Source organism: Poeciliopsis prolifica, unplaced genomic scaffold, assembly GCF_027474105.1.
Source record: "Poeciliopsis prolifica strain line A6 unplaced genomic scaffold, Auburn_PproV2 SCAFFOLD319, whole genome shotgun sequence".
In the NCBI taxonomy this organism is placed as follows: Eukaryota; Metazoa; Chordata; class Actinopteri; order Cyprinodontiformes; family Poeciliidae; genus Poeciliopsis; species Poeciliopsis prolifica.
In genome coordinates this window covers 36216-48365 of record NW_026562694.1, presented here as the reverse complement: position 1 = coordinate 48365, position 12150 = coordinate 36216, and the positions used below count along the sequence as shown (strand labels likewise).

Genomic DNA, 12150 nt, shown 5'->3' with positions numbered 1-12150 from the left:
AATATTCTTTGAGCAGAAAGTGGAGGCGTTCCATTGTCCATTGCGACAACTGTGATATTATATTCTGAAACCATTTCACGGTCCAAGTCGGAATCTGTTATTAAAGAATAATAATGTTTTAGATTTGTCCTTATCTTAAAAGGAGCAGCCCCTTCAATTTTACAGCTCACCTGACCGTTATCACCTGAATCCAGGTCTTTCACATTTATAATGCCAATTGTTGTTCCAGGAGGAGAGTCCTCTGATACAGGACTGGTGAATGACATCACACTTATAGCAGGAGCGTTATCATTTACATCAACTACTTCAATTATCACCTTGCTAGTATCTGTCAGACCTCCTTGGTCCTTTGCATGGATCTGAAGCTCAAACTTCTTATCTTTTTCAAAATCAATAAGGCCCGTAGTTAAAATGACACCACTTTTCTCGTCAATTTTAAATAAATCTCCAAGAGAGTTAGAAAGGTCTGAAAAATAATATGTCACAACACTATTTGATCCAACATCGGCGTCGCTAGCATTGACAGTCGTAACGAAAGTGTTTTTTAGGGCATTTTCTGTCACTGTGTAGCTTTATACAAAGTCTGATTAAATACAGGCCCGTTATCGTTAGCGTCAAGAACAACAACATCAATATTTACGGTACCGGATCTCTGAGGGGTTCCACCGTCCACAGCGATCAGCTTTAGCGAGAGGCTGGGGCTTGTCTCTCTGTCTAAAGGCTTCTGAAGCACCAACTCCGCGTATTTCTTTCCCTCTGCATTTGAATGTTGCTTCAAAACAAAATTACCATCATCATTCAAGATATATTCTTTCATCCCATTCACACCGACGTCCAGGTCTTCTGCAGTTGCTAATGGAAAACGCGCACCAACAGAAGCAGTTTCACTTATTTCAAAATTCATGCTATCTCTTTTGAACGTCTTATCATTTATATCTGTAATCTCACAGTAATCTGATGCAGCTCCATCGGATTCTCTAAAATCATCTCAAACGTGAAACTACACGGCGTTGTGTCGCCACAGAGCTGCTCCCGGTCGATTCTCTCCTTCACTGCTAAAATCCCTTTGTCTGCCTTCAGCTCGACGTACTGGATGCTGTCTCCGCTCACAATGCGGGCCCGACCCAGAACGGAGCCTTTTCAGATCCAAACCGAGGTCCTGTGCAATATTACCGATCAGTGAGCCTTTCCTCATCTCTTCCGGGATCGAATATCTCATATGTCCGGTAACAAAATGGCAGATGTAGCAAAAGAAAATAAGACGCAGCAAAATCTGTCCGCAGCAAAAACGCCATTTCACCGATTCAGAGTAGCGTTTGATTCCGAACGACATGGCGAGAAAGAAAACAAAAATGTTTCTTTTGCTGCTATCCACACGCTGAAAATATCCAAAAGTACAACAGGGAAACGAGTTTCTTTTAGGTTTCAGTTGTTGTATCTTCGCCTGAATTTACACGGCAATCTAGTTCTCCCCTTTCTCCAACAAGCCAGGAGAATATGGTAGAGAAATGCGTGGTCATATATGAGGGGATATGTTTTATTGAACAACAGCGTCGCTTAGAGTTCAGAATCAGGAAACACAAAGACAGATTTAAAATTGTTTTGAATGACTGATCGAATTTTGTTGGATCAGAACAAAACCAATGACAATTTATTAATGTACATTATTAATAAATATTTTGTCATATCAGTAGTTGGGAAATATAAGTATCTACTGCTATATATTTCAAATAAGAAAGGAGCAAAGAGAAAAAAAGCACATTGAAAAGAGAAACACTAAATATAGAAGAGTTGAATGAAAGAGATGACAAGAACAAGAAAAAAAAATCCAAAACGTAAATTAAACATCTAAAACTCAAAACACCACCAAACCAAGTACCACTAATAAAAGACTGATAACCATTTGGAGAAACGTATCTTCCAGACGAGCTGCTGCGCAACTAATGTCTCTCTCCAAGGTGCTGAAACAAGTCACGACTGCATTCGTGATATCACTGTTGAGAATTGTTTTGGGTTTAACCAGGATTTGCTCAGGACTTATTATTTGGGATATTATGATTGAATAATTAACTACTGAGTTGTAGTTATTTCATAAATCTAATAAGCATTTCATAGATAGCATATGGTTCAAAACGGATGATTTGTGGAGGTTTAACAGAATGGATTATATATCCCATGATGCTTTAGAACTAGAAGAAGAATTTGAAATCAGACGGAGAAGACATTTCTGTTTTTTTTTCTCCAGAAAGAGCTATATTAGCTGAGTTCCTATTCCGTTTTTATATCATTATGTATGATCTGTTCATCCTTTTTATTCACTAAAGTTCATGTGAATAAACCACCGGACTCCTATTCGTCTTTGAATTAGTTGAATATACAACAATCACGTTGCAAAGACATAGTAGAAGTGAAAGAAAAAAATAAATTATGAATAACATTACATTAAAAGTCTCACCTCTAACGGGGAGTCGGGTTCATCCAGGATGCTCTTCTCACTCTGTATCCGCTGCATAGTCCCTGTAGAACTGGGATCCATTATCAACACGTTCTGACTTCCACCTCGGTCGAACTTAATGTCACTCTTTCTTGAGTCAGTCGTTCTGCAGACCTCGTAATTGTATACATGTGGCAGAGTTCCTGTTCCCAAAGTGTCTGAGTAACGAGGTGGATAATATGGAATCACAGGGAGGCTGGAGTGATACAGGATGCGAGACTGTCTCCATCTGTAGATCTTCACTGATATAATAACCACTAAACACGTGATGAAGAGGAAGGAAACCACAGCCAGAGCCAACACTAAGTAAAAAGTCAGGTTGTCATTGTATTCCTTATCGTGAGGAAAGTCAGTGAACTCCGACAAGACTTCAGGGAAGCTGTCCGCCACCGCCACGTTAACAATGACTGTAGCTGAACGAGAGGGCTGCCGTTGTCCTCCACTATGACAGTCAGTCTTTGTTTCACAGCATCTTTATCAGTCACCTGACGGATAGTTCTTATTTCTCCATTCTGTAAGCCCACTTCAAACAGCGCTCTGTCTGTGGCTTTCTGTAGTTTATAGGAGAGCCAGGCATTCTGTCCAGAGTCCACATCCACAGCCACCACTTTAGTCACTAGGTAGCCCACATCTGCTGAACGAGGCACCATTTCAGCCACCATGGAGCCACCAGTCTGGACTGGATACAAGACCTGAGGTGGATTATCATTCTGGTCTTGGATTATCAGCGTCACAGTTACATTGCTGCTGAGAGGAGGAGACCCGCCATCTTGTGCTTTAACCACGAAAAGAAGCTCTTTGATTTGTTCATAATCGAATGAACGCACCGCCAGTACGACTCCAGTTTCAGCATTTATAGAAACATATTCAGAAACTGATGATCCAGCAATATTTTTACCTTCTAAAATATAAGAAATGCGAGCATTTTGGTTGTCGTCAGGATCGTTGGCTTTCAGAGTGAGGACAGAAACGCCTGGGGAGTTATTCTCTGTTATAGATGCGCTGTAAACACTCTTTGGAAATACTGGAGCGTTGTCATTCATATCAGACACTTTAATAATAAATACTCTCTTAGCCGAAAGTGCAGGTGTTCCATTGTCCGTTGCAACAACAGTGATGTTATATTCTGATACGGTCTCACGGTCTAAGACTGAATCAGTTATCAAGGTATAATAGTTTCTTAGATTAGACTTGATCTTAAAAGGAGCTGTCCCTTCAATTTTACAGCTCACCTGTCCGTTATCACCTGAATCCTGGTCTTTCACATTTATTATGCCGAGTGTTGTTCCGGGAGGAGAGTCCTCTGATATGTGAGTGGTGAATGACGTCACACTCAAGATATTGTTGTCATTATATCTGCTATTTCAATTATCACTTTGCTGGAGTCTGTTAACCCTCCTTGATCCTTAGCATCGATTCTAAGTTCATACTTTTTGTCCTTTTCATAATCTATATCACCTTTTACGGAAATTATTCCTGTTTTTTCATCAACCGAAAACAAATCACCAAGAGCGCTGTCGAGGTCTGAAAAATAATATGTTACAATTGCGTTTGAACCAAAATCTGCGTCGCTGGCATTAACGGTGGTGACGTAAGTGCCTTTAGGAGACATTTCCGTGACAACAGCTTTATACACTGACTGATTGAAAACAGGTGAATTATCGTTAACATCAAGAACATCAACATTAATATTTACGGTACCAGATCTCTGAGGTGTTCCTCCGTCCACAGCGATCAGTTTCAGTGACAGATTCGGGTTTACTTCTCTGTCTAAAGGCTTCTGAAGAACCATCTCTGCGTATTTTTCCGTCTGCATTTGAATGTTGCTTAAGAATGAAATTATAGTTATCGCTCAATAAATAATCTCTTAGTCCGTTCAAACCCACATCCAGGTCTTCTGCGCTTATCAACGAGAAACGAGCACCGGTGGCAGCAGTTTCACTGATTTCAAAATGCATGCTATCTCTTTTGAACGTCGGGGAGTTATCTTTATATCTGTAATCTCACAGTGATCTGATGCAGCTCCATCGGATTCTCTAAAATCATCTCAAACGTGAAACTACACGGCGTTGTGTCGCCACAGAGCTGCTCCCGGTCGATTCTCTCCTTCACTGCTAAAATCCCTTTGTCTGCCTTCAGCTCGACGTACTGGATGCTGTCTCCGCTCACAATGCGGGCCGACCAGAACGGAGCCTTTTCAGATCCAAACTCAGGTCCTGTGCAATATTACCGATCAGTGAGCCTTTCCTCATCTCTTCCGGAATAGAGTATCTGATGTGTCCAGTCACAAAATGACAAATATAACAAAATAAAATCAAATTCAAAAAATTGTGTCCGACGCCATGACGCCATTTTATCCATCTGGTACTGAGAGGTATTATACGAACCATGGTTAGAAAAAAAAATACATAGACCGGAATTATATAATTTCTATTAATCCAAATTCTACTCTTCACAGAATAAAAAATTTACTATGGCGGGTAAACATAATCCTTCTTAAATTCCCTTCGTATGTCGAAGTAGTAATGTCTCTTTTCCCTCACAACAGCTCCGATGGAGTAAAGCGTCTCCTCTCCACATAGGCCACACAATGAAGGGAGGAGATGTCTGGATATCCAGCGCCGTATGTTATGTTGATCAACAGCGTCCCTTAGAGTACAAACTAGGCGATACAAATGGATCTTTCCACCGAGAAAGGAATGAGATATGTTCTCTCTTTGAAATTAAAACCTGACATAAAAACACAATAAAAACTATGTTTTTTACTGAAATCAGTTCGCTAGTTGCGTCAAATGAAAGCCTCTGTCTTATTAGGCTTATAAGACAGAGTCCATAGTGGAGCATTGGTTAACAGTTTTCGGTTAACCAACGTTTTGTTAACGTTTGGTTAACCGTTTTTGGTTAACCAAACGTTAATTTAACCTTTGCTGATATGAGTCTTAAATGTTTTCAATTGGCGAGTTCAGACACTCGGATTGCATGAAGGGGGAGGCGACAGTTTAACTTCTGAAATATTTTTATTTAAGTAAAGTACAAAACAAAAAAACTGAGCCTCATTCTCTCTCTTTCTCTCCGTCATCTCTCTCTCATTGAACCGCAGAATATGATCTGGACAAAAGACTCAATGTGATTTGGAAGTATTAATTTAAAGATATTTAATGACATCGAACCAACTAATTAATATTCAAATATCAATTATATTTAAAGATCACGGATAATCTGAAGTATGACACACAAATAACAGCAGACACATTGAACATCTGGAGCTGAACATTAAGAAATGTTCACAGGGCTTTTATTCCTTACAACTACCAGCATTTAAAATGCCAAGCCTTGAATATGATGAACTTATGGAATAAACAGCTTAAAAACTACAGTCATTACTAAATTTAAATTTAAATCACTTAACTCAGATATAGACTAACAAGACAATGATTACTTCAGTCTATTATGCAATTCATTTTTTCGAAGCAGCTACAGTGAAGGCAAAGTATTTGAGGGATTCACACTCAGTAACTGTCCGTGGTACTAGAAATGACGCTTCGCTTCAACAACAATGCCGCTTTTATTTATAGTAGCACAAGAAAGAGAAGATACACTTTCTAACTCACCTCTAACGGGGAGTCTGGTTCATCCAGGATGTTCTTCTCACTCTGAATCCGCTGCATCGTTCCAGTAGAACTGGGATCCATTATCAACACGTTTTGACTACCAGCTCCTCCGAACTTAATGTCACTCTTTCTGGAGTCAGTCGTCCTGCACACCTCGTAATTGTACACATGTGGCAAAGTTCCTGTTCCCAAAGTATCTGAGTAACGAGGTGGATAATATGGAATCACAGGGAGGCTGGAGTGATACAGGATGCGAGACTGTCTCCATCTGTAGATCTTCACTGATATAAATAACTAAACACGTGATGAAGAGGAAGGAAACCACAGCCAGAGCCAACACTAAGTAAAAAGTCAGGTTGTCATTGTATTCCTTATCGTGAGGAAAGTCAGTGAACTCCGACAAGACTTCAGGAAAGCTGTCCGCCACCGCCACGTTAACAATGACTGTAGCTGAACGAGAGGGCTGCCCGTTGTCCTCCACTATGACAGTCAGTCTTGTTTCACAGCATCTTTATCAGTCACCTGACGGATAGTTCTTATTTCTCCATTCTGTAAGCCCACTTCAAACAGCGCTCTGTCTGTGGCTTTCTGTAGTTTATAGGAGAGCCAGGCATTCTGTCCAGAGTCCACATCCACAGCCACCACTTTAGTCACCAGGTAGCCCACATCTGCTGAACGAGGAACCATTTCAGCCACCATGGAGCCACCAGTCTGGACTGGATACAAAACCTGAGGTGGATTATCGTTCTGATCCTGAATTATCAGCTTCACAGTTACATTGCTGCTGAGAGGAGGAGACCCGCCATCTTGTGCTTTGACCACAAGTTGAAACTCTTTTATTTGCTCGTAATCAAATGACCGAACCGCGCTCAGAACTCCGGTCTCAACGTTTAAAGACACATAAACAGAGACTGGATTTCCACCAACCTGTGTGTCTTCTAAAATATATGAGATTCTGGAATTTTGATTCCAGTCTGAGTCCCGCGCACTGACAGAAAATATAGAATAGCCAATTGGATTGTTTTCTGTTACGAATGCAGAATAGCTACTTTTGTCAAACAATGGAGCGTTGTCATTCACATCCGATACTGAAAGATGCAATTGTGTTGACGATGACAGAGGAGGATAACCGAAATCAGTAGCTGTTACCGTTATGTTATACTCTGGGACAGATTCCCTATCTAAATCTTGATCTAAGACCAAATTGTAGTAGTTCGTTAAAGATGATTCAATTCTAAAAGGAAGTTTTCCGACTACGGAACATTTAATTTGACCGTTTTTGTCAGAGTCAACATCTTTAATGTTTAGAATAGCCACTGTTGTACCGGTCGGTGCATTCTCCACTATTGGACTGGAAAAAGACATCACACTTATTACTGGGGCATTGTCATTAATGTCAACCACATCAACTATAACTTTACTTGTGCCAATCAATCCACCCTGATCTTTTGCCTCAACACGCACCTCATGTCTTCTCTGTTTCTCAAAATCTATTTCACCCGAAACATAAATTGTGCCCGTGCTGTTATTGATGCTAAAAATATCTGCAGCACTCCCTTTCGTTTTAGACAGACTAAAAGAAATGAGCCCATTCGATCCACTGTCAGCGTCTGTGGCGTTCACGGTGATAACACTTGTACCTTTAAGAGTGTTTTCTACCACAGACGCTTTATAAACCGACTGATTAAATACTGGAATATTGTCATTGGCATCTAATACAGTCACGTCTATATTCACCGATCCAGATCTCTGAGGAGTCCCCCCGTCAACTGCGATTAGTTTCAAATGCAGATCTGGACGTTGTTCTCTGTCTAAAGCCTTCTGCAGCACCATTTCAACATTTTTACTTCCGTCTGCATTTACATGCTGCTTCAGTATAAAATTATCGTTTGGTGATAAGACGTAATCTTTCAAGGCATTTTGGCCTACATCTAAATCCTCTGCGGTCTGCAGCGGAAACTGCACCCCGATTGCAGCTGATTCGCTGACTTCAAACCTGATTGGTTTATCTTTGCTTGGAAAGACCGGAGCGTGATCATTTATATCCAGAACCTCCACAGTAATCCGATGCAGTTCCATCGGGTTTTCCAAAATCATCTCAAAGCTGAAGCTGCAAGGCGTAACATCTCCACAAAGCTGTTCTCTGTCGATTCTTTCGTTCACAAGGAGGATCCCTTTGTCTGCATTCAGCTCGGTGTAATGAACGTTTTCTCCGGTCACAATACGGGCGCGTCCAGATCGGAGCCGTTTTACATCCAAACCGAGATCTTGTGCCACATTACCGATGACGGAGCCCTTCTTCAGCTCCTCGGGTACAGAATAGCGAATCTGTCCGTCCGCCATGTAAATGAAATAAAGCAGAAAAACAAGCAGCCCCGTTTGCCGTTGCATCCCGGAAAATAGTCGCCATTTTATCCATGCGAGGGACACGTATATTATATCCTCCATCATTTAAAGGTATCAGCGATAACTGTCCGAAATGTTTTGATTTTCCAAGTCTTCTTTTGTCAGTGCAGTACAGCTACCACCTTGAATTTGTAACAAAGTAAAACGAACCGCCTCCTCTGCACATTCTGCATGAGGACAGGCTTGGTGACGAGATACAAGGAAAATCTTTTACAGACCAACAGCGTCGCTTAGAGTTAAAAAAGTATATCTGACAAACGAGGGCTAAAGACCGAGTTTAGGATTTAATATTGCATTTAAATAGAAGAGGGAAGATAAAACATTTGGAAATAATAAAATTAGAATAAAAATAATGAATGAAAGTACAACTAATTTCTAACATCAAGACAGATATTTCTTATAATCAACTGTAACCGATGCTTAAATTACTTCCTGAAAGCGTCATTAAGTCATATAGCGATGACATGTCGTCTAACTTTGACAATGATGTTTGGGGAATTGAAAAGGTGACGACGTGACGCCGTAACGTAGTATTTTACGGACTAAAAAATAAATGAGTTCACAGCACGTCACATTACGTATTTTACGTATTTTGTTTTGTCTATTTTACTTTGTGTAGCGGCATAGTCGTCTAAAATGGAGTACTATTATTTTCTGAAGTTTTTCTGACAGTTCATTACCAAATGCTTTTAAAATGAAACTACAGAAAGAGGAAAGATAGAATGTCTGAACTAACCTCTAGAGGAGAGTCGAGGTCATCCAGGATGCTCTTCTCATTCTGTGTCCGCTGCATCGTCCCTGTAGAACTGGGATCCATTATTAACACGTTCTGACTACCACCTCTGTCAAGTATACAGTCACTTTTTCTGGAGTCAGTCGTTCTGCACACCTCGTAATTGTACACATGTGGCAAAGTTCCTGTTCCCAAAGTGTCTGAGTAACGAGGTGGATAATATGGAATCACAGGGAGGCTGGAGTGATACAGGATGCGAGACTGTCTCCATCTGTAGATCTTCACTGATATAATAACCACTAAACACGTGATGAAGAGGAAGGAAACCACAGCCAGAGCCAACACTAAGTAAAAAGTCAGATTGTCATTGTATTCCTTATCGTGAGGAAAGTCAGTGAACTCCGACAAGACTTCAGGAAAGCTGTCCGCCACCGCCACGTTAACAATGACTGTAGCTGAACGAGAGGGCTGCCCGTTGTCCTCCACTATGACAGTCAGTCTTTGTTTCACAGCATCTTTATCGGTCACCTGACGGATAGTTCTTATTTCTCCATTCTGTAAGCCCACTTCAAACAGCGCTCTGTCTGTGGCTTTCTGTAGTTTATAGGAGAGCCAGGCATTCTGTCCAGAGTCCACATCCACAGCCACCACTTTAGTCACCAGGTAGCCCACATCTGCTGAACGAGGAACCATTTCAGCCACCATGGAGCCACCAGTCTGAACTGGATACAAAACCTGAGGTGGATTATCGTTCTGATCCTGGATCAGGATTTTCACAGTAACATTGCTGCTGAGAGGAGGAGAGCCTCCATCCTGCGCTCTGGTTACGAATACAAATTCTTTGATCTGCTCATAATCAAACGATCTAATGGCATGAACGACACCACTTTCTGAATTTACTGAAATATAATCAGAAATCGGGGACCCACCAATCTGTTTCTCTTCCAAAATGTAGGAAACCCTAGCATTTTGGTTTTCATCGGAATCTTTAGCACACAGAGTTAAAATGGAGACGGGGAGAATTATTTTCTTTAACTTCAGCGCTGAACATGCTTTTTAAAAACACAGGGGCATTGTCGTTGATATCCGAGAGGTGGAGATTAAACATTTTTTTACTTGAAAGAATAGGAGATCCTTGATCCGAGCAAACAAGACTTATGTTGTATTCTGAAACAGTTTCTCGATCTAATTCAGCATCAATTGTTAAGGCGTAATAATTTCTGACATTGGATTTTATTTTGAAAGGGACATTCCCTTCTATTCTGCATCTCATTTGTCCGTTTTCTCCCGAATCGGCGTCTTTCACATTGATGATACCAATTGTCTTACCAATAGGTGAGTTTTCTGAGACTGGGCTATTAAAAGACATAACGCTAATAACTGGGGCATTATCGTTGACATCGAGAACCTCTATTTCAATTTTGCTTGAATCTGTAAGTCCTCCCTGATCTTTTGCTTCGACTCTGAACTCAATTTTTGTCTTTCTCAAAGTCAATTTCTTTGGTCACATATATTTTTCCTGTTGTTTCATCTATATAAAACAGATCAGTTTTTCCCTGCTTTTGATTTTGAAAAATGATATGTTATCTGAGCATTTAAACCACTGTCTATATCGCTTGCATTGACGGTGACAACATGAGTGCCTTTTGGGGCATTTTCGGTCACTGCGGCCTTATACGTTGTTTGATTAAACACTGGCGCATTATCATTAACGTCTAGAATTTTAATATCTATTGATACTGTACCAGATTTCTGGGGATTTCCGCCATCCACAGCAAGCAATTTCAGAGAAAGGTGTGGCTTTTCTTCTCTGTCTAAAGATTTCTGAAGCACCATTTCGGCATATTTGCTTCCATCCGGATTAACGTGCTGTTTCAAAACGAAATTATTGTTTGGAGTTAAAATGTAGTTCTGCAGGCCGTTCTGACCAACATCTTTATCATCCGCGCTCTCTAAACCAAATCGGGAGCCGAGCGCTGCGGACTCGCTAATTTCAAATTCCAAGTGATTGGTCTGAAAGGTGGGAGCGTTGTCGTTCACGTCCAGGACTTCTATGGTTACAGGGTGCAGTTCCATCGGATTTTCCAGTAAAATCTCAAAAGTAAAGCTGCACGGTGTGGCATCTCCACAGAGCTGCTCTCGGTCGATTCTCGTTCACGATTAAAGTCCCTTTGTCTGCTTTCAGCTCTACGTACTGGATGTTTTCCCCGGTCACGATGCGGGCCCGACCCGAACGGAGCCTCGTCAGATCCAAACCGAGGTCCTGCGCTATGTTGCCAACAAGAGAACCGATTTTTAGCTCCTCCGGGACCGAGTACCGGACCTGCGCTTTTGCAGGATGAAGAAAGGACAGCAGAAGAACGCACACAAGCCTCAATCGCCATCTTGAAAAACCTTCTTGTTCCAGGTCTTTGAACTCCATGTGAAAAAAAACTGTCATCAAGCAAACAAAGCAACAATCAAAAGCTGTTTTAGCTCAGCGACGGACACGTTTGAAATTGTTTCTGTAGTCAAATAGTCGTGTTGTGGATTAATATCTATAGTCTGCTGATGTAAAATGCAATGACGAAATAAAACAGCTCTGCCTTAATATACTCCAAACGTCTCTCACATCCACCAGACAACAGCGTCACTTAGAGGAGAAAATGAAGAACTCCTAACTTAAACTCTGTCTCGTTGCTTAGTGTTGGGTGAAAATGTCTATCATATATATATTTCAAAAGAACTCTTGTTCTTCTGCATGATTTTATATTACTAGAATGTTCTATATATGTAACTCTTTTCTGTATCTAAATAAATGCATATGCAGACATAGTCACAGAGTTTATTGTCATTTAATTGTACGTTTAAAACAAACAAATGGAAATAAATTTTGTTGCAAGGCTCCAACAATAATAAGTAAATAA

General features: G+C 40.8%; 1 protein-coding gene and 2 pseudogenes across 1 annotated transcript; all 3 read right to left on the bottom strand.

Annotated features, from left to right (window-relative positions):
• Nucleotides 1-595: 595 nt before the first annotated feature.
• LOC129357841 (protocadherin beta-1-like) lies at nucleotides 596-4907 on the bottom strand (annotated as a pseudogene).
• Nucleotides 4908-5131: 224 nt separating this feature from the next.
• On the bottom strand, nucleotides 5132-8878 carry LOC129357834 (protocadherin gamma-A11-like). The gene is given in 4 exon segments (XM_055026821.1): nucleotides 5132-5224; nucleotides 6106-6394; nucleotides 6396-6600; nucleotides 6603-8878. Coding segments are annotated over 4 exon segments (2541 nt in total). The 5' UTR covers nucleotides 8557-8878.
• Nucleotides 8879-9211: 333 nt separating this feature from the next.
• LOC129357840 (protocadherin beta-16-like) lies at nucleotides 9212-12091 on the bottom strand (annotated as a pseudogene).
• Nucleotides 12092-12150: the final 59 nt, after the last annotated feature.